We start from the raw sequence: 24596 nt of genomic DNA, 5'->3' as shown, positions 1-24596 counted from the left end.
TTTAATTCGACTAAAAAAAATTAAGACAACAATAATTTTTTACAGTGTGGTACCTTTTCAAATGGGACATGTTTTTTTTTTTTATCTAAAGGGTCCATACTGGTACTTACAAGGTACTTTGAAGTGTACTTTGAAAAATGATTCCCAATGGAGGGCAGTAAAATGGACATAAATCTGATTTTCATGTTCTCTCTGTTTTAGGAACTGGTGTCCGCATACCGTGACTAAGACAGTGACCTGTCAGGTGCAGAATGGCACGACTCTCCAGAGAGTCTATCAGACCTGCAGGTGGCCTCAGGGTTGCAATGGGGGAAGGTGAGTTTATTATTAGCACACACTCAATATATCATATTGAGGACCTCCCATTAGTCACTTTCACACATGCTACGTGGGCAATAAATTCAATAGGCATTCTTCTTTTCAGAGGTCATGTTTTAGGAGGACAGAACACTATTAAAGGGGTCATATGATGTTTTTTTAGCTCTGAAAATTCCTTTATTGGTGTTTGAGCAGGAAAGAGATTGTCAAAGTTATACAGCACAAAGTCCACTCAACGGAAGTGAGGTTATACTTTATTTTAAGTGTCCTTGTTATAGTGTAACTATTAATTTAACAACTGAATAATGTTAATGAACTAAATGCACTTACCATATTGTTAGGGTTAGGATGAGGGTTAAGTCTGGGGTTATTTGCATGTGATTATGCATAATTAATTGTAATCACTATGGTATTTGTAACGTGTTAGCGGGAGGGATTCTCTATATCAGTAAACACTATTTTGAGGCATCGCAACGAACACTATACACAGTTGCTATAGTACTATGTTGTCTGCATTTCCAAGACATGATTTTGACATATAACCTTGCATAACAGTTGAGCTGAAATTAAACTTATTTTAATAAACCCTTGACGTGCCGTCTGACAACATAACTGTGCTTATTTATTTCTGGAAAGCTAAGACATTCACTAAAAAACAGTATGTTTTGCTTCTATATAATTATGGGCATTGACATCATGGTATAATAAATAAATGATCTGTGTTTTTAAGCTGATTCTTGAAGCACAAGATATCATATCTTTCAGGAATAATTGTCCTGCTTCATTGATAATGACAATTGCGTGATCCTTTGTATGGCTATGTGCGAACATACTTTCAGACAGTCTTACACTATATATGTGTGTGTGTTGCAGTTATCGTACTGTGGTTCGGCCATCCTATAAAGTTGTTTACCGCACCATCACCTCTCTGGAGTGGAAATGTTGTCCTGGATTCAGCGGATCACAGTGTGAGGAAGGTAAGGCTGACAAGACATATCAGTTGCAGGCCAATATAGAACTATACACAGTAGTTAAAAAAATAATCAGTCAGTGCTAGGGAAATCACTAAGCTTCACAGTTTTCAAGCTCATTGCATAAAATAGTCAAAGCACTCTTTTGAAAGGCAGCTAGGTCAATATATTTGATCAAAAATGTCTTTTTTGTAAGATGTTTATCTAATTACTATATGTAGATCTTTAATTTGGTATTCTGTTAACAAAAACATTTAAAAGGATTTGACAAATCCTGGCAAAATATCTAATAAATATTGCATAGTGAGTGACTGTAAAATGAATAAAAACTTGAATAAAATAAATTGTATGAGCAAAAATCTCTGCTAAAAGGTTGAAGGTTAGAGGTGCAAAGATTAAAGGTTATTTAAAGGTGAATTTTTAAAGGTTAAAAAATATTAAAAACAGATAAAAACAGATTAAAATGTCTTAAACAGGTTTTAAAGCAATGAAAAAGAATAGAAAGACATAATAGTGCGATCTGTTAGACGTAGCACATTGCTCATTCAGTAAAGGCACAGCTAAACAGATGTGTTATAAGTCTTGATTTGAATGTGCCCAATGTTGGAGCACATCTGATCATTTCTGGAAGCTGATTCGGTAACACTTTATAATAACTACACACTATAAATCATTTATTAAGCATTAGCAGCGAGGGGCGTAGTGAGTGAAGGCTGTTTCACCCTGCTTTGACTAACCTTTTGGAATTTCTAATTTACTTGATACTAATGATCTGAGTGATCTGTTAGGTTTGTATTCAGTGAGCATATCTTTAATGTATTGAGGTCCTAGGACATTTAGTGATTTATAGACAAGTAATAATACTTTAAAATCTATTCTGAATCTAACTGGGAGCCAGTGTAAAGACCTGAGGACAGGTGTGATGTGCTCTGATTTTTTGGTTCTGGTCAGAATCCTGGCAGGAGTATTCTGGATGAGCTGTAACTGCCTGACTGTCTTTTTTTGGAAGTCCTCACTAGAAACAAAGCATACAATTCTTGCAATGTTTTTAAGATGATAGCTTGCTGATTTAGTTACTGCTTTGACCTGATTATTGAAGCTCTTATCTGACTCCAGAATCACACCAAGATTCTTGAGCTTTTTGTTGTTGTTGTTTGACCCTTAGAGCCAAGGTACGCATTCACTTTGAGAACCTCATCTCTGTTCCCAAACGCAATGACTTCAGTTTTCTCTTTGTTTTAACTGAAGAAAGTTTTGGCACATCCTCAAAACTCATTACAGTAATCCATTCTGCTGGTGATAAAAGCATGAACAAGATTCTCATTGATAACAAAGCATCTAATTCTTGCAATCTTTTTGATATGATAGTATGCTGATTTACTTACTGTTTTGACATGACTACTAAAACTCAGATTTGACTCCAAAATCACACCAAGACTATTGACCTTATTTTTTTGTTAGCTGAAAAAAATGAATCTGGCACCTCATTGCTACTAGAAAGAGAGAGAGGACATTTCCTCGTTTACTTGGCTGCGTGCACTAGAGAGTGTGAAAGCATCTATGGAGCATTTCATCATTCTGCTCACTGGAAAAAGTTGCTGGAAAAAGCTCCACGACATTGGAAACTGCTGTCGCACTGCTGAAATATATATATATATATATATATATATATATATATATATATATATATATATATATATATATATATATATATATATATATAAAAACAACACTACATAACAAATAGTAGCATCCCTACTTCTAGTGAATATCCCCCAGTCCTACTCATAGTTCAAAACCAGACATGATCTGGGAATGGGAAATGATCCACAAGTGTTTGGAGTCTGTGTGGTAGCCATATTTGTTATTTAATGTTTATACAGGCTCACACAAGAAGACCACCACACAACTAATGTCCTGCCCTGGCTGTGGTTTACATCTCACTTTGACTTTGACTTCTTCTCGTCCGTTGTTTGTAAATCATGTCCCACTGTCAGGAGAGCAAATAGTGGAGAAGACAAAAGAAGAGAAACAGGATGGATGGCTATTGTGAGATGTGTGTGTGTGAGTGAATGTGATTAATGTGAGCGCGTGTCTCAGCTGTGTTTGTGTGCTGTTTCTGGCTGCTTTTCTCTATGTGTGTGTGTGTGTGTTTGGCTTAGTTCTCTGAGTGTCAGCCAGAGCCTCATTGTGAGTCGTGCTGGGAGTAACTGCGAGGACCAGCCAGCAGCCATGAGACTCTACTCTCCTTTCCGAATCAACACAGGTCTTTTGTGATTTTGCCAAAAGGTGGGCTCTCTAAGCTGTTGTTTGAAGCAGCTGTACCCATTGACCCACTTGTACTTTTTAAACTGTGTGTGGACTTTTTTTTTAAGGCCCACTAAATGATTTAATGTGGCTTGCTAGGGTGGCAAGTCTTTATTTGAGTTTTAATTTACTTTTATATATGAGTTTTGGCTTTAATGTGCCCTGTAAACTGCTGAAAGGGTTCTTAATGCTGTACAGTGTCTCTCATGTGGTTGTTTGTGTGTGTGTGTGCTCACTAAAATGTCAAGTAGTAGCTATGCACTACTTCCTGTCAGAAAGAAGTGTTTTTTTAGCCCACAGCCAAAAGCTTTGGACATCTGGAGATCTTTTTCTTATCTGGGAAAAATTGTAAACATGTAAATACATAATTTCAAAAATTTAACCAGGACGTCACATTGGCAAGATGGGTAGCACGATCACCCCACAGCAAGAAGGTCACTGGTTCAAACCCTGGCTGGGTCAGTTGACATTTCTATGTGGAGTTGCATGTTCTCCCTGTGTTTGCGTGGGTTTTCTCTGGGTGCTCCGGTTTCCCCCACAGTCCAAAGACATGCGTATGGGTGTTCCCCAGGGTTGGGTTGCGGCTGTAAGGGCATCCACTGCGTAAAACATATGCTGGATAAGTTGGTGGTTCATTCCGCTGTGGCAATCCCGGATTAATAAAGGGACTAAGCTGAAAGAAAATTAATGAATGAAATAATTGAACCATAAAATAATTATTAAGGCTCCAATTTCCCCACAAGTTCAAAGAATTGCGACTTACTTTAGTTTTACTTTCCAAAATGAATCTTCATTGCACTTAACAAGTTTACAATGATAATAAAGCTTGTTAGCAAGTTTTTAATGATTAATAAAGGAACTATAAGGCTTTGTTTTGTTATTTCATCTTCAATTACAAGTAGCAAGTTATTTACAGCTACTGCATATTTCTGTCCATTCGCATCCTGTCCCTCTGTGCTCCCAGGCGGCATAGTCGCAAACTGCTGTTACACATAAAAACTTGTTCTTAATCCCTTAGTGCCGCGGCGGTGCCACACACGCCAGTAATGGTCCTTTTGAAGTGTCACCCAGTGTATGTGAATTGGGTAAAACATAATTGGCCTTAGTGTACTTTTGACCTTAGTCAACCTCTGAAAAATAAGGGACTAAGCCAAAGGAAAATGAATGAATGAAGAATTATTGATGTAAAAAATACAAATTTTGGCATCATTTTTGCACCCTTGTGTTATTTTTTCCCTTCACAAAAAGAATTCTAGTTCACAAGCTTTCTGTTAATTCATTTTATTTCATTTCGAGTTTAATTCAGTTGAATTTAGTTTAGGTAATACATGCTTATATATGTTTATTTTGCGTAATTATAAAAACCTCTCAACAATTGCTTATATTATGAAAATATGATTTTTACTAATCATTTTTAATTATCTGAATTATTAGCGCCATGTACCCTAGTACAAATCAGCTGTACCTCAGTAAAAGCTTTGACTTTACAATCTACTTTATTTTGGGATCACGACTTCTATTTAATAGTTAGTTAGTTAACTTTATTTGTCTCCGTAGGGAAATTTCAATTGGAGCATACACCCACAGAGACATCTGACATTTCACATTTGGCATTTATATAAATAAATTATTTTAAAAAACATGGTACCCCTACTGTAAATAAATATCCTGTCTACTGGCCATCAACTGCTACTGAGAGGGACGAATAAAAAAACTTAATTGCTTTAGGTATAAATGATAATTTTGTCCTATTTCTTGCACATCTGTGAACACAATACTGATGGCCTGATGGTAACAATTTGAAAGTGTACGATAAATTATGTCTTTCATCATTGACAATCATTATTACCTTTAGTACTCTTTCTTTGTATATACTTTAAATGCTTGTTAGTTTTATTCCCCACAACAACTGGTTGTTGTTGCCACCTTCCCCAGTGACTTCTCCTGGCCCTCAGAAGCATTTCCATACCAACAGATCACACAAAATGTTGCAATACTTTTGATAAAAGCAATATAAAGCGTGATCAACAATGTGTTGTCAACATTAAAAGACAATAGTTTCTTCACACTTATATAACATACATCTAATACACTTAATGTATGGAATTTTTAATCGAAAACAGACTGATTCATGTAGGCAGAAAACCATATCCACATGCCTCAGGTGGGCCCGTGCCCCAGTACAGCTTTATGTCTAGCAACACCCCTGAAAAAATATTCCATCAATATGATGTATTTATGTTTATTCAGTGCTCCGATGAATCCAGCAATAACTTACTCTCCTTAGATTGTTCCAAACATGTACAAACATATGTCCTTGATAAATAGATAGTAGGAATGCATGAATACATATTTCAAGCACTGTTCACTAAAAATCTTACTTCTATAACTCCAATATAAAATATTTTGTAAGATTAATTAAATAAAAACAATGCTAAGTTTTGTTAGTATTGCTATGCATTTATCTCATGCATTAACAGTGTCAACTGAGTTTAATCGATTAGAGAACCCAAATTTATAATTGCACTAATACTTCCTTATTTCAAGAACAAGTTAACCATCACATCCAAAGATGAAACCACACCAGCAACCCACAACCCCACCACCAACCAATAAAACAAATCTTTCTATATTCACACAATTACGCACCCCAAAGGCAGCAGACATCCATGAAATGCGAGATAAATTGGGTGAATTAAGTCGAGTCTGTTCCTCATAAGAGAGGGATGATGAAATTGAGAGAGGATACCGCCTTAAGTGGGACGCTGCGAGGCCTGTGAACACTAATGTCTTATCAGTACCACATGAGATGAACTCAGATCACAGACACCCCTGAGTGGAACTGACAGCTCCGTTCACTCTCCTTCCGACACCACAGTTTATAGTGCACTTCAGCACCCTCAAGATATCACTCGCGTCATCTAACAGAAACTATAAGCATGTTTTGTGTGCACGAACGTTTATTAGAGTCTGGCGTATCAGAGAGCATGGAGAATGAGCTTTATACAGTATATACAGTAACATCCAGACCACCCCCACCACAGTTTAGTTTTTTTATTATGTAAATGAAGCAATACAGATAAAGGGAGTAAAAACAATTAAAACATGCAAAGCAAATAGTATTGGAGCAAAGCAAAACAATGCAAACAAACATACAAGAATTTACACATATACACTACCTGACAAAAGTCTTGTCGTCAATCCCAGTTGTAAGAGAAAAAAATCATAACTTGACTTCTAGTTGATCATTTGGAAAAGTGGCAGATTTTTCAGATGAATCATCTGTTGAACTGCATCCCAATCATCACAAATGCTGCTGAAGTCCTATTGGAACCTGCATGGACCCAAGATTCCAACAGAAATCAGTCAAGTTTGTTGAAGGAAAAATGATTGTTAGGGGTTACATTCAGTTTGGAGGCGCTCGAGAGATCTGCAGAGTGGATGGCAACATCAACAGCCTGAGGTATCAAGACATTTGTGCTGCTTATCACATTACAAACCACAGGACAGGGCAAATTCTTCACAGGATAGCGCTTCTTCTCATACTTCAGCCTCCACATCAATGTTCCTTAAAGCAATGAAGGTCAAGGTGCTCCAGGATTGGCCAGCCCAGTCACCAGAATTAAACATTATTGAGCATGTCTGGGGTAGATGAAAGAGGAGGCATTGAAGATGAATCCAAAGAATCTTGATGATCTCTGGGAGTCCTGCACGAACGCTTTGTTTGCCATTCCAGATGACTTCATTAATAAGTTATTTGAGTCATTGCAGAGATGTATGGATGCAGCCTTCAAGCTCATGGGAGTCACACACAATATTAATTATTTTTCCACTGCACCATGTCTTTATCTTCTATACTGTACATTATTTCTGTTAAGTGACAAGACTTTTGTCTTAGCAAAGTGAGTTCTTACTGTCCTAAATAAATAATTAAAAATCAAGGCATGATCATATTTTATTTAGGTAAAATAAGCGTAATCTAGAGGCCTTTTCCTTTCATATAAGCCACTTCTGATACCAAATGATCAACTAGAAGTCAAGTTATTATTTGTTGTTCCTAAAACTTGGATAGACCACAAGACTTTTCTCAGGTAGTATACACATAAGTACATACAGTTGAAGTGAAAATTATTTGGCCTCCTGTGATTTATTTATTTATTTATTTTTTCTATTTCAAATATTTCTCAAATGATATTTAACAGCGCAAGGAATTTTTCACAGTATTTCCTATAGTTTTTTCTTCTGAATAAAGTCTTATTGGTTTTATTTCTGATAGAATAAAAACAGTTTTTAATTAAACAAAATAATAATAATAATTTTAAAGTCAATATTTTTAGCCTCCTTTAAGCAATTTTTTTTGATAGTCTACAGAACAAACCACTGTTATAATTACCCCAACTTGCCTAATTAACCTAGGTAAGCCTTTAAATTGCACTTTAAGCTGAATACTAGCATCTTAAAAAATATCTAGTAAAATATTATGTACTGTCATCATCAACATAAATGAAATCAGTCATTAGAGATGAGTTAATAAACTATTATGTTTAGAAATGTGTTGAAAAAAAAAATCTTTCCGTTAAACAGAAATTGGGGACAAACATATACAGGCAGCTAATAATTCAGGAGGGCTAATAATTCTGACCACAACTGTATATAATAATAAGACCACTAAGAAAAAGGATAGCGCACTGTAAAAACTGTTTAATTTGCTTTTAAAGTGATTAGTTGCCTTTACATAAAAAGTGAGTAAACCCAAGACCTTAAAATTGTTATGTAAATGAATTATGAGCATAATTTAAAAAATTAAGTCAACTTAACCATTCAACATTAAAATGGTTTTATTTACTTTTTAAACTAAAGTCAACTTGGTGCTTTTAAGGCAACTGGTTTACTCACTTTTTTAAAGTAACTTTTTACAATGTAAAAATATAAAATATAAAAATGACAAATATGTTTATATTTGTTAAAGACACATATACACACAAATACGCGCATACCGTAATTCTTATTTAACACAATCAATAGTGGTGCCAATGGTATTCTTGGTACTCTAAAACAAATGGTATTGGTTCTGTTTTATAAGACCCTCTGTCTGTCTCTGTCTCCAGATCATTGTTATGCACACGGTATGGGTTGCAGTTTGAAATGTAAAGTGTAATGGCATCCAATCCTCTGTTGTTATAGGATCAATGTTCGGATGTGGCATGTGTGGAACGAGGAAAGCGGGAAGTGCTGCTCGCTCAAACAATATCTCTTATATACCATCTTCACTTTAAAAAGAAACAGAATAAATCCTTAGAGCAACAAAAGTGGAGATAGCAGTTCTGCAATATAATGTTGTATAATATCCCTTTGGTGCATAAATAAAACAACACAGTAAAGAATTCATTTTTACTTGTTATGAGAAATATTTCCGGCTTAAAGGAAGTGCATGAGAAAAAATAAGCAGTTTTCTACTCCTCGTGTTTGATCTGCTGTGTTTTCATCAGCGCCTGCTTTAAAGAGTCTCAAAGATCTGTTACACTTTACAATACGTTTCCTATTGTTAAGACTGGTTAACTGTAACTCAATGAAAAAATTCTTCTGAAGCATTTATTAAGCTTATTTAGGTATTCACGTTTTACTTATCTTGATATATTTTTAAAATAAATCAAAATAATCTGTTAATATTACATAATGGTTCTGGGCAGTTGTATTTTTACAAATTAGCATTAATAAACATTTACTGTATAAATTAAGTAGTATTGTATGGCTTATTGTTATTTAAATCAATAACCACTGGTAATGAATTGTTGTTAAGTGTTTCTAAAGTCTGCAACCCAGGCTCATTCTGAAAACATACGCTTTTATATATTTCTGGAGAGCGCCAAATACGTTCCAGGAGCTATGTTTTTTGCAGGTTTTGTTTTCACAAATCCACCAGAGGCTGCTGTGTATGCTTGTTGAGATGTCAAATTTCTCTCACAAATGCCATTTATGCCTGCTCTTCTTGCATAAATCCACCAGAGGCCCCTGTCGACTGACTGACCGACGGACCGATGTCCCCACCCACCCCCTTCCCTAAACCAAACAAATAGTGTTTTTGAAAGCACCGATTGACCCGCCCACCCCTTAACTAAACCCAACCAACAGTGTTTTCAAAAGCAATCTAGTAAAAGAAAAGCACTCGCGGCAGCCTGATTTTTACCACTATTTCAGATTTTTACCACACTCTCACCCTGTTATTTACATTTTACAATTTTTTTTAATTGAATTTTAATTCTTTTTTTGGCTTACCTGCTTTATGGAACCGTTCCTCGCCAGACTCAAACCCCATCGTCAAGGTCAACTTCGCTCTGCATCTCAAATCCGTGTAAGCATGAAAAGGAACGACATCATACCGCCCGTAGCGTTCATTTTAAAGACAAAATGCAGCCATACGTACCTCTGGCTGGGAAATGTATATAGGGCTATGTTTTCAGAATGAGCCTACATATGTTGAAAATCTGTCTGTGTTGATTGTGGAATAGAGGTATCAAGAGGTTTTGTTTGCTTTCACCCATTTTGGCCCCAAAACTATTTTGTTCTCATGCTTATAATCTCTTGTTCTTTTCTTATTAGCACTCCCTCTCTCACCGGCGTCGTCTGAACATTATAAAAACATTACTTCATCGATAAGACACAAAAGCATATTTGAAGTGAAATCTCAAGGTTTTTTCCCCCCTAAAGTGCCTTGCATTAAGATCAGCGTCCCACCCTCATTCTCTCTCTCTCTCACACACACAATCACAGACTTATTTCATGCTTAAGAAACATTTCTTGTCACAATCAGTGTTGAAAACTGTTGTGCTAGTGAATGTTTTTTAAAACTATGTTATATATATTTTTCAGAACATTTTAATGAGCAAAAAGTTCAACAGTACATCAAAAACGAAGATAGGGAATGAAGTTTAGGCAGGATATTTATAGTAGTTTTGGAATGATCTGATAGGCTAGCTAATGATTAGCAATGAGGACCAGCTATAGTCGGTCAATTTAGCGATTTCTTGCATAATATAAAGGTACTGATTTCTTCTCCCCAAAAGTCTTACTATGTTTGTACACAGTTGAATTATAGTGTTTATACAAACACAGTTTTGATACAATCTTGTATGTAAATATTTGAATCATTTATTGCCGGATTCTGCCTTTGAAATCCAGTGCGTAGACTTTTATAAACTACAAACTTCTTTCTACCAATATGTACTTCTTGCCCCTTTGTGCCATTTTGTTTTTTCTTCCCCCTGAAATTTAATTTATTTTTAGCTTCTCTGTTATTAGTTTTCTATCCGCTAAATTAATAAATCTAAATTTGATCTGTAAGCCAGTGTTTCCCAACCCTGTTCCTGAAGGCACACCAACAGTCCACATTTTCAACCTCTCCCTAATCAAACACACCTGAATCATCTTATCATGACATCAGAAGAGACTCCAAAACCTGAAATGAAGGGGTCAGATAATGGAGACATCCAAAATATGTACTGTTGGTGTGCCTCCAGGAACAGGGTTGGGAAACACTGCTGTAAGCAAACCCTTAACATGTCTTACTCTCTGACAAATTCATAGGAATAACAAGCAACAAAATCACCCCCATATTTAATGATTTAAAACCCCAAAGATTAAACACACTGAGCAAATTAGGTCATGTATTATTCTTTCATAAAAATGACACACACTGTCTATCAAGGCTTTATGTCAAAATATTGTTTAGTCGTATCTGCTTTCAGCTCAGTTTATTATTTCAACAGAGCCCCACAGACCAGGCTGTTGATAAGCGTAATGACCTAACACTTGTTAAATCATTATTTCCTCCTCAGTGTCTCCCATGTTTTTAGAATAATTCTCCACAGACCTTTTGTTTTTTTTAAAAACAAATTACAAGGATTAATTATAAGATGTTTACATCCATGAACATTAGCTCTTCACCCTACTCAAGTCTGTGTGTGTGTGCGCCTTGTATTCTTTGTACCTTGTATTATGTACTTAATACACAAATAGACTTCACTGAACATGTACACTTAGACATCACCTATATAGGGGAGAGCTGGAATGAAAGTAAAGTGGGACAAAAGTAATAAAGGGATTTTCTTGAAGCCCTGACAACATTGGCTTTCCAGGCTTTAACAGCACATTCAGCATGCACCTCTTGATGGAGCTGCTAAATATCACCTGATTTCGGAACCGTGTCCTGTGGTTAGGTCCAAATTTCAGTTTTTAAGTGCAGAAAGTAAATTATTGTAGGATCATTTTTTCTTATTACAAGTTGTTTCTCTTTTCATGCATCAAAATAATGATCAATCTAATTTGTGCAATAACATCCTTAAGTTTGCAATCTCTGAGTTTTTCCAGTTTAAAAGAAAATCAGGATTAAACGGCAAGAGTTCCTGTGGGGATGAAAGTAACACTGTTTCTTTCACGTCTTGACTTACAATCAATCAAGCTTCAACTTTTGACCAAGGCAATGGAACGCAGGAGAAGAAAATATGTATTTATTTACAAAGACACTTACTACAAGTACTGGAACATACACACATAGGAGCACAGGGTTCTTCAGGAATGATGTTTGAGACCAGACAAGGGACTAAACTAATGCAGGGGTATAAATACAAGTGGCATAATAACTCTGATAAGACACAGGGGAGGAACACAGGTGAAACTCATGAAACTAGTGGCTGGAAAACAGAACAAAGGAGCACATGGTCATAACAGAAGCACATGGAACATGACAGAAGCACATGGAATAACACACTGGAAAGTCACATGACATAACAGACACAGGAACACCAGACGAGACAATGACACTTATAATGCTAATTGCCATACTTTATTTTCCATACCTTAGTTTTCAGCGTTTTGATTCATATGTTTATTAAAAGTAATCAAAAATTTTAACATTGTATTGTTGGATTGCTTTTGAAACATTTGATGGACATGACCTATATTTGATCAGATATACTTAAAATAAACAAGATTAAGCCAGTAAATTTAGCAAATATTGTTGTGTTACTTTTGACCCACTTGTGTGTTACTTTGTTCCCTACTGACGGGATCAAAAGTAACAATGTGCAATTTATGTTTAAAGGGAAATTATTTTGAAGTTGTTCAGCATTTTATCAAAATACCACATGATACTGATAGGCCCAACCCAGGCTCATTCTGGAAACGTAGTCGTGTATATGTTTCTGGACACCACGAAATACGTTCCATTTCGTATTTTTGCAGTTTTTATTTTCGCGAATCCACAAATTTATATCTCAAATTTCTCTTGCAAGTGCCATTCGCACACGCTGTTCTCACGTACACCTATCAGAGGCCGCTGTTGACTGACTGCTTGACTGACTGAATGAGTGACTGACCGACTGACCAATCGACTGACCCACACTCCTCCTTCCCTAAACCCAACCAATTTTATCAATTGACCCACCCACCCACTTCCCTAAACCCAGCAAACGATTTAAGAAAGCAGTCCAGAAAAAGAAAAGCCCTCGTCTGATTTTTAACACATTTTTGGATTTTACCACACTCTCACGCTGTTATTCACTTGTTCATTTTATTTTTTGGATTCTGTTTTTGTTTTACCTGATTTCTGGAACCGTTTTTCCCTGGACTTGAACCCCGTCGTCGTGGTCAACTCCTCTCTGCGTCTCAAGTCCGCCGTATGTACCTCTGGCTACATAATTTGCGGTGTCCAGAAACGTACACAGGACTACATTTTTTAGAATGAGCCTGTGTTGGATAGATCAAACTTATGAGTTAGTAACCACAGCAAAAATATATTTCTGTCTAAAACATTATCTTTTAAAAATATGTTTTTATGAAAAATAATATAATGTATAAATAATCTACTTTATAATGGCAGGTTAACTATGTTTATATATAGTAACTTTAACTGTTAAAAGCTATTAGTAATTAGTTACTAGTTAAAGTTATGGTAACTGATTATAAAGCAGTAATGTGAACCTTTTTATAAAGCTGCTTCGAAACAATAATGGTTGTGAAAAGCGCTATACAAATATACTTCAATTGAATTGAATATTCCTTACATTGTGTGAACCAAATGTCCCGACAAGTATAGCAATACCAGTATATTTTGGCCTTGTGGGAAAATGTTTTTGTGGGAAATGTTGAAATTCCCCATGAGGAAAATGACTCATAAATCACCCAGAATTAAGTATTTTGAAAGTGTGTGTGTGTGTGCATGCTTGCTTGCATGTTTTTGTTGGACACAAATTTGTATAATGACATAGTTATAACACAGGTATTACAAGGAGATGGTGATTTATGAGGACATTGCTGATGTCCCTGCTTCTCAAAAAGCTTATCAATCATACAGAATTATATTTTTTAGAAAGTAAAACTGTACACAGTTCACATTGTCCCGTGAGGGTTGTGTTTAGGGATATGGATGGGGTAGTGCAATACAAAATACAGTTTGTACAGTATTAAAATAATGTAGGTAGTGTATGTGTGTGCATGAGTATGTCTGGATGTTTCCCAGTACTAGGTTGCAGCTGGAAAGGCATTCGCTGTTTAAAACATATATGGGTAACACTTTACAATAAGGTTCATTAGTTAATGCATTTACTAACATGAACTAATCATGAACAACACTTGGACAGCATTTATTAATCATAATTGAGCATTTACTAATGCATTATTAACATCCAAGTCTATGCGTGTTAGTTATTGTACCGTGAGTTAACATGAACTAACAATGAACAACTGTATTTTCATTAACTAATGTTTACTAACATGAACAAATTCTGTAGTAAATGTATTGTTCTTTGTTTGTTCATGTTAGTAAATGCATTAATTAACATTAACTAATGAATCTTGTTGTAAATTGTGACCCTTATATGTGCATATATGTACATATAATATAGGAAAATGGCCAATTTTATATATGGCACATGTATCAAAAACCGATATTAAAACAAAAATGTTTATATGGGTTCTTTCCATGTGGGTGAATTGGGTAAGCTAAATTGTCCGAAGTTTTTGTGTGTGAATGAGATTGTATGGGTGTTTCCCAGTGATGGGTTGCAGCTGGAAGTGCATCCGCTTTGTAAAACATATGTTGGATAAGTTGGCGGTTCATTCCGCTGTGCTGACCCCAGATGAATAAAGGGACTAAGCTGAAGGAAAAATTAATGAAAGAATTTAAAACTGCAGTAATTCGTTATTTTTGGTCAAAAATTATTATTTAAAATAGAAATTATAAACATGTTTAACCAGAAATTATGTTTAAGCAAGGTTGTTCCCAAATACATAAGCAGCCAATGTAAAAAAAAAGAATGTCCCCACAAAACTGTGTGTGCGTGTGTGTGTGCGTGTGTGTGTATGTGACTGAAATTGACTGACAGTGCGCGAGGGATTGAGAGGAAGCGAACAGCTTGTGTGTTTGTGGTGTGGGAGGACGTGTTGAATTAGCACGCTTGTCTCAGAAGTGTGAAGGGCCCCGAATCAAGCTCCACCTCTCGGTCAATGCGAGGCTGTGCACTTTTGGTGCACTAATTACCCGCTCAGCTCGCAGGCATGCGATGGCCGCTTTAAAGCCTCAGAAATGTAATCTGTGTTTTCACAGCTCAGCTCGGCTTATCAGGGGGTTCCACACTAAGCTCTTATGCTTCAAACATCAGTTAGCAACACACACACACACACACACACTATATAGAGGCAGTCAGCTGGGAGCGCTTCTTTTTTAAGAGCACTTTTTATGCTGGGATGATTTAAGTTGTCCTTAATGACTTGGGAAAGGTCCAAACCCTCCGGCAGAGCCTCCTGGATGTCTTTGTGTTATGCACTCAGCTTTGTGTGGTTGTGGTGTGGTTGTGCTCCTCAAATGAGGCCCTGCTTGTATGCGAGTGTGCGGGAGATATGAGGTGTCAAGCAGTGTGTTGTGCAGCTGTTGTGTCTGCATGCGTTTGTATTTTGTGAGGGTCAACATTCTGAAAATGCCACTTTGAAGGAACTTTTTTGAATGACTGATTTAAACACACACTATACATAAACATTTTGAACTTACTATGAATGAAAGTTCACAACGCACACTTTGAATAGTTGCATTCTGAACAGACAATTTAAATAAACACTCTGAACTCAACAATAAACAAATATTCAAAATACACAATTTGGAGCTGCAGTAATAAAATGTTTTTGGCAAATATTTTATAATCTAATAACATAATATATACATACATATATATACATACATATATATACATACATACATATATATATATATGTATGTATATATGTGTATGTATATATATATATGTATATATATATATATATATATATATATATATATATATATATATATATATATATATATATATATATATATATATATATATATATGTGTATGTATATATATATACACATATATATTAATAGAATTTTATTAAATAATAATAATTATTATATTATATTATATTATATTATATTATATTATATTATATTATATTATATTATATTATATTATATTATATTATATTATATTATATTATATTATATTATATTATATTATATTATATTATTTATATTATTTATATTATTTATATTATTTATATTCAGTGATTCCCACACATAGGCTTTACTTGGGCGGCCCCCCAGGTATATTGACTGCCGCCCAAGTATTTTTTGTGACACACTTTTTTTTTACTATTATTATCATCATCCTTATTTTTGATCCACCCAATATAACCAAACATCCACAATCGATTAAGTAATGGAAAATCTTCTCTCCTTTACCAGTTTCATACTGCTCATTCTGTGTGCGTAAGACCTGTCAACACAGACACCCATACGTTTTTGCGTCTGGCCGGGGTTTTAAATCTACTAAAATGTCTGGGATTTGGTTTTGCTACTGTTTTCTAAGCCACGAGAGAAGCATTAATTAATTAATTCTTTAATCTAAACTTTACTAAATACTCTGAGAGGACGAAATTACATCTAAACTGCCTGCAAAATATTTGTACACCATTAGTAATGGGTAATCAACTCATTTGCCTTATTTAAATAATCTACACATTTTATTCTTGTAATTACTATAATTATTTGAGATATTACCTGTCTTTATTAATTTTTTTATGTCATTTATTCCTCATTTGCTGTATGTTTTATTAATTTGACGATGTCATTATACATACCTGTCAACATTGGGATGTGAAAATAAGGGATATGCCCACCATATAAGGGATTCCACCGACCCCCATCCATCCTCCCCCTCTTTCTTTTTTTAAATCCCCAAATTACTACATATGTTCATTTGGAGCTGTTTCATTGTAAATAAACAGTTAAATGGTCAGTAATATGTTTTATTATTATTTACAAAAGAAAAATGAAATAGTATACATTAGCAGCAAATACATTAGCAAACAGTTCAACTTATTAAAATGAATAGTTATTATAATGAAATGGATTCAAGCTATCAAATCTCATTAGCCTTTACTTCACTGTATAACGTACACATTCTGATTAAAGAGCAATGAATGAAGCTCCTATTTATTTAGATTTTTTTGTTTTTATGCTCCTTTAGGATGAAATTAGTTGTGTTTGAAAGAAAAACCCCACCAAGATCGACATCTTTAGATGTTATTATTATTAATTATGTGTATATGTCTGTTTAAACACGCACCCAAATCCCAGACTTTCGCTCCGCTTCAAATCGCGTGTACAGAATCTGTTTGGGAAACAGCGTCTATTTATCACTTTGGAGCGCGTCAGCTGACAGTCTTGCACCACTATATGATTTTGAGGACTATGTGTTTTGAGGATTGCATATGAAGGGGAGACGGCATTTGCCACTCTTCAGAGAAAGACTGAAAATACGGGAGAAATAAGGGAAAATACTTTTACGGGATGATAGCGGGATAGAACTGTAAAATACGGGAGAATCCCGGGAAAAACGGGAGGGTTGACAGGTATGCATTATATTACATATTTTATATATTTAAAATGCTTTGGCTGTACTGTACAAACTGTCACGCCAACAAAGCAACCTGAACTTGAATGAGAGCTAGAGAGGAGCAGATTTGGCTTGTCAGTGGGTGCACGTGGCTCCTGAATAGCATAAATAAGAAAAATTGTGGATTTTTTTTATTTATTTCAACTTTCTTTTTTGACTTTGACCCATTGAAAAGAAAAAGTTTAAAACAAATCCTTAATGAATAAAAATAGTGTTAAAAAATAAATTATGTTTTGTTTGTCGCATATAGTTAACTATTTATGTGCTGTGGTTAAAAGGTGTCAACCTTTTATATTCCAACTTATCGGAAGCACAGATTATTTATATTATATTATATTATATTATATTATATTATATTATATTATATTATATTATATTATATTATATTATATTATATTATATTATATTATATTATATTATATTATATTAGACTTCAAGTAATAAATAATACATTAAAATAAACATCTCGAATATACACACTTTGATCAAACATGAATGAATGAACATTCTGAGCACCATTAAGAATGCTCTAAACACCATACTGTTCATTGTCAGCACACAGTCGGAAGAACATTCTGGGCACAAATAATAAAAACTGTTCTAAAATGTAGTTATCACATGCTTCGAACACTTTGCAAATTGCCCATCGGCATCTTATGAAGTCATCTTCCATCTGCTTTATTGTAAACAGCTATGTAAGTTTAGATGTGTGAGCTGTTTGTTATTCTAAATTCTTGCTGCCTGTTTTGTATAATGTGTATTTCTGGTGTAATTACTCTCTTCTTTCCCTTCTCTGCTCTGTTCATAACTTCCCATGACCCCAGTCAATCTACAGGACAATATTACCCAACTGCTATATTAAGTGTGAAGTCTGTCTGTGTGTGCTCTATATAAACTACAGGAAATTTTAGACTTAACAGGATCTGCGTTCTGCATCCACCATATAAACTCAAACAGGAAGTGCTGCATGGCACAAGCCCCGCTGGAGGAAGTGGAGCTCTGGATAGAAACAAATGAATTGAGTGCAAGAAGGAAAGTACATATTTATAGAGGAAACTTTTTTCGTACTAACAAGCTTTCAGTTTCAAGTAGTTAACTTTAAGTAGTACTCATCTTTTTCTAGGAATATTTGTGGCACGTTTATAATCTTCCACACTTTTTTTATCACTTTTGAAGTGTTGAAAAGGGTGTTTTTAAAGGAGCAGCAGTTATTTGGGAATTTTTATTTTATTTATTTATTTTTCATAATTTCTTTTCTTAAAACCTTTTTAAGAGAAATAAGAACTATTATTTTAACTTGCAATGTTCACCACATTTTTGTTTCAAACTATTATTAACTTTCTGTTGAGAATTTAAATATAAATCAGATGTTATTACTGGGCGAGATCATGAGATTAATTACAGTGTTAAAAATTTCCTGTAGAATTTACAGTAACTTACTGGCAGCAGTTTGCAAGTAACTCGCTGTAGATCAATTACAGCAGTAATGCTGTATTTACAGTACATTTACAGCACCATTTATCTTGCTGTATATGTACAGAATTGTATGCATATCTTTACTGTAAAATATACAGTAATTTTCACAATGCAAAATACATACAGCATGACTGTCCTACAGTAAATTACAGTTCATATTACAGTTAAATACTGTGTAATCTCCAAAAATTGTTAACAGTGTATTTGTAGTGCAGCAGTTCGCCTGTAACTTACTGTAAATCAATTACAGCAAAAATACCGAATTTACATTTACAGCATCATCTATCTTCTGTATATCTTTACTGTAAAATATGCAGTAATTATTTTTCTTTCTTTCTTTTGTTTTTTTCTATAATTTCTATCATTCTTTTGTCCTATCTTTTGTTTTTTTGTCCTTTCTTTGTTCTTTTGTTCATTCATTCTTTCACTCTTTCTTTTGTTCATTCTTTCTTTTAATTCATTCATTCATTTGTGCATTCATTCTTTTGATGTTACTTTTTTCTTTTTCTTTATCTTTTTTTTTCTTTCTTTCTTTCTTTCTTTCTTTCTTTTTGTCCTTTCTTTCATTCCTTTGGAAAATTCTTTAGTCATTCATTCATTCGTTCATTCATTCATTATTTCGTTCTTTCTTTCTTTCGTTTTTTTTGTTCTTTTGTCAATTCATTCTTTCTTTCACTCTTTCTTTCGTTCATTCTTTTTTTTAATCATTTATTAATTCGTCCATTCATTCTTTCATTCTTTTGATATTTCTTTTGTTCTTTCTTTCACTTTCTTTTTTTTCTTTATTCTTTCTTTCTGTTTCTTTTTTTCTTTTTTTCTATCTTTCTTTTATTCTTTCTTTCATTCTTTTTTCATTCGTTTATTCATTCATTCTTTCATTCGTTTGTTCTTCCATTCTTGTGATCTTTCTTTTGTTCTTTTTTTGTTTTTCTTTCTTTCTTTCTTTCATTCTTTCTTTCTTTCTATCTTTCTTTCTTTCTTTCTTTATTTATTTATTTCTTTCCTCTCTTTCTTTCTTTCTTTCTTTCTTTCTTTCTTTCTTTTTGTTCTTTCTTTCTATTGTTCTTTTGTCCTTTATTTCATAGTTTTTTCATTCTTTTTTTCATTCTTTTGCTCTATTTTTCATTCATTCTTTCCTTTGTTTATTCTTTCATTCACTCATTCATTCTTTTTTTCATTATCTCTTTCTTTCTATCTCTTTCTCAGTGATCAAAACAAAAAAAAGGCCACGTGTAACGCTGCTCAAACATTTCATGTCTTTTGTGCCTTATCTGTTGGTCTTTACCTTTCTTCCACAGAATCAGAGGTTTGTTGCTAAGCATTCATCACATCTTGCTTGGGCTCTATGTTTTGCTTTTATTGTTGTATTTTTATATGGCCCTGTAAAATGTAACTATGCATCTGCCACATGAAATGAATCCTGTGTTTTTATATCAGCATTTAGAAAACCCGTGAAAGAGTTTCTTTGTGTCTTATTACCCACCTCTCTTTCCCACTCCTGTGGTCGTCTGAGACTGACAGACAACCACAGAAATCTTCATCTGCGGCGAACGGTTATGATGTCATTCGCATATTCAAATGATCTTGTGGTTGCCGCGAGCTCATTCAATCCAGAGCCGCTGATTAAGCGAACGCATATTGCTTTGATGTCATTTGCAAACATTTGTAATTGTGTGTTGGTGTTCATGTACTGTATGTGTCTGGATCTGTGTGTATACTTACATGGTGGTAGAGATGGTTGTGATTAGAAAGGCGGGTTTTGAGTGAGTTTTACATACACAGATGCTTATTAGAGCCACGCTCCACAGCAATTCATGGACTAAAAGGATTAGGAAGAAACCGGGTGACTGCAGGGGGTTTTGTGTTACAGCAGAACTGCAATGATTTCCCAATTGTGCATTAAGAGCTGTCCGACTTCATCTATATCTTTTGCTTATAGGTTAACTTTGTAGTTTCAGGTTTCTGAAAGTGGAAGATTATTCACAGTTTTAAAAATAAAGGATCTTTATTGGCATTAATACCAAAAGGGTATTTCCATTTCAAAACATTCATTTTTATGGAAAAAAAGCTTTTGTAGGCATTTTTTTGTTCTCAGAAAACAGGGCTTCACAAATGCTCATTTCTGGCACTTTAATTTTTAAGAGTGTACCTCACATGACATTTTTATACGCTGTAAAAAAAATCTTCCTTACCTTAACTAAGTTAATCATCATTCAAACTGACTAAACTTTGTATAACTTAAAAAACTGAGTTGAATTCAATCAGAACCTGATAAATTAAAAAAAAAGTAAAAATATCTGTCTTCATTGTTTTTTACAGTGTATATATATTTATACAACAGTTCTGTATGGTTCTCAAATCTGATTGCCTGATAGTCGTGCGATATTCCCATGATAACAGCACTCGAACAGCCTCTTCACCCTTGTGTATTACTCCGACCACATGGAGTGACAGCAGATGAATAAACTCACTACAGTTGGACAAATATTGCAGCTTTTGGACAACATAATGTACTGTAGTTTTGAGGCTGTTTTTTAGGCGAGAATGTTGTTATTTAGATTGCAACTATGCACTTTATTTATAAGGATAGTTCCTATTTTTAATAACTATAATTTCGGAGATTCAGCATGTTTGCGTTGACAATCCAGCACAAGATGGCGACAGAGACGGCATAATAAGCCCTTAGAGGAGAAAAACTCAGTGTAAATTTCAAACCACAGCTGATCAAATCATTCTAAGTCAATCTCTCTCTCTTGTATGTTGTAGTGCTGTATTTATACCATAGTAATCTGGTAGTGTTTGCTTTACTTTGGCTGTTTTGGAGTTAACTATTGTGAAATCCAGATTACAACAGAGAAATACTGGGAAATCTCTGTAGACTGATGACATTTCATGCTGTTCAGCCTTATAATCTTAAAATGTGAGCAAAATCATCTGTTTTGTCATCCCTTTAGATATTACGCTAGAGAATCATTCAAATACTAGCTCTAAAGTAACGTTTGTGAACTGACAAAGGTTTCTGCTGTTCTGACATCAGCTGCAGATGTAAATGAATAGTGGAAGAAGGTAGTTACTCATACAAAAGGATTTTTGAGACTCTCCGTGTTTTATTTTTTTATATACACGATTATGCCGTCAAACGGTTGTATAAACGCAATATGACGCTCGTAGCAGTGCGATATGACTATATATCATCACTGGTGAGACACTAAGACACTTGGCCTGCGGCCTTAAGCCAACATACGCCTCCCATCAGTGCCGATGTATATGCAATTATATATATTGATATATGGTCAGTACAGACTTACATGATGATAATGACAAATGTGACCCTGAACAACAAAGCCAAAATACATTGTATGGGTCAAAGCTATAGATTTTTCATTAATGGCAAAAATCATTAAAATGTTGAAAATAGATCATGATATTATTAAGTAAAATTTACAGTATAAATATATAAATTCTTAATTTCTGTGTGCATTGCTGAGAACTTAATTTAGGCAGCTTTAAAGCCAATTTTCCTAATAATTAAATTTTTTCAACACGATTTCAATTTTGAAATGTTTGTTTCTCAAACAAATCCTACCAATGTAGGTCTCAAATCCTAACAAAACATACATCAACAGAAAGCTTATATATTCAAAGATTGTTACTCTTATGACTTCTATTGTTGTCCATTGTCACAATTCAGCACTGACTAATTTGAATAGAGTAATGCCAAAATAACTCCGATATAAACAACAATAAATCATGAGTAACGATATGATTTTTAAATGTTTTATGTCATTATACTGTATGTTTCAAACATCAATTCCAATGTAAAAGTAATTCAAATTTAATCCATGAAACATCTAAAGTACACATCCTGAAATGTACAGTACATCTTTCACACGTTAAATGCTGAGTGAAATTGTATGTTTAATAAAAAAGTGCAATGCATTATTGTAAGTAAGCTTTTGTGTCCTGCCACATTACATATAAATGCAGTACTTGAGAAATCCCTTTCAGCAGATGCTTTAGACTGTTTCAAACCTTTTTTTTCTTTCGCTGGATTGTAAAAGAAGTATTTCTGTCTGAACACATGATAAAGTTAGACGTTAGCGACTTGGTGTTGATGTTAATCTGTTGTGTTGGGCTTTTTTAGCGACAGCATTATTGCATTAAGGCATGATGGAGGTGCTGGTGTTCACAGGGGGATGACGGAGTTGCAGTATGCTATGTGCATTAGAGTGTCCTGCATGTGGTTTTGGCCAGAGGTGTGCAGTGCTGACTTCATCTTAACAGACCGAATCTGTGTCAGAAAAGAGATCCATCAAGAAATGCAGCAAAAATTTTAAGTGAATTGATTGTTTGCTTGTGTGTGACCGACTTGAAATGTACTCATAGTATCTTCTAATATAATAGGGGAATGTGGATTAGATGATAGTTACAAAATACAATTAAAATAAATTGATAGTAAATAAATAAGTATAGTCAATTTATTTTCCTTCATTCTAAACCATTATGAGGCATAGGATGTGTTATTAGTCTTTTAACTTCACATGCACATTATTAATTATGGTACAGTGTTTTACTACACAAACCAAAGGGCTGATTACATTTGTTTAATATTTAGGACAAATATATGTTGTTTTTTTTAGTGTATATTTTAAAGTTTGTGTTAATTTTTTGTTATTTTAAAAATAAATTAGCATTTTAAGATTAAGACTTCAAGATTAAAGACTAAGATCTTATAATTAAATCAGCAAAAATGTAAAAATACATAAAATAGTTTTTAAAATATCAGATTGTATTTTTTTAAATGTTTATCAAATTGTTTGATTGTTTAGCATATTCTCTGACATACTATTAGCATGTAACTTATGATTAACTCAATGGTTCAAATGTGGCAAATCAATTGAAACAATGCGTGTTTTCTTTAATCTTTGAGTGCATTAATGAATCTTTAAAGTGTATATCATGCAAAAATTGTTAAATTGTGCACTTTTGTCAACACCTATGAAAATAAAATGCGACTTTAGCACCAGATTTGTCTATAAAAAAGTATTTCTGAAGGATCATATGAAACGGAAGACTGGAGTATCCATACATAAAATTCTGCCTTGTCATCAAATTAATATAAGATCTATGAAACAAGCGGCTGAAATGAGTTTCTTCACAGGGTGGCAGGGCGCACCCTTTTGGATAGGGTGAGGAGCTCTGTCACCTGGAAGGAGCTCAGAGTAAAGCCGCTGCTCCTCCACATCGAGAGAAGTCAGATGAGGTGGCCCGGGCATTTGCTTCAGATGTCTCCTGGGCGCCTACCTAGGGAGGTGTTCCAGGAATGTCCCACCGGGAGGAGGCCTCGGGGAAGACCCAGGACACGCTGGAGGGACTATATCTCTCGGCTGGCCTGGGAACCCCTCGGAATCCTCCCGGAGAAGCTGGAGGAAGTTTCTGGGCAGTGGGAAGTCTGGGGTTCTCTCCAATGCGACCCGGTCCTGTAAAAGCAGACAAATATGAGATAAGATGAGATGAAAATGAAACTTAGCTGTTAA

General features: G+C 34.5%; 1 protein-coding gene across 1 annotated transcript in view; it reads left to right on the top strand.

The window, feature by feature from the left end:
• Positions 1-24596, top strand: part of emid1 (EMI domain containing 1) — a 113606-nt gene that overhangs the window by 1428 nt on the left and 87582 nt on the right. The window contains 2 exon segments of the mRNA XM_056456782.1: positions 202-315; positions 1192-1295. Of these exon segments, the coding sequence (XP_056312757.1) occupies positions 202-315; positions 1192-1295 (218 nt within the window).

The sequence above is a fragment of the Danio aesculapii genome, chromosome 5 (genome assembly GCF_903798145.1).
Source record: "Danio aesculapii chromosome 5, fDanAes4.1, whole genome shotgun sequence".
Classification (NCBI taxonomy): domain Eukaryota; kingdom Metazoa; phylum Chordata; class Actinopteri; order Cypriniformes; family Danionidae; genus Danio; species Danio aesculapii.
Note: the sequence above shows the minus strand (reverse complement) of the source record. Positions and strands in the feature narration are given on the sequence as shown.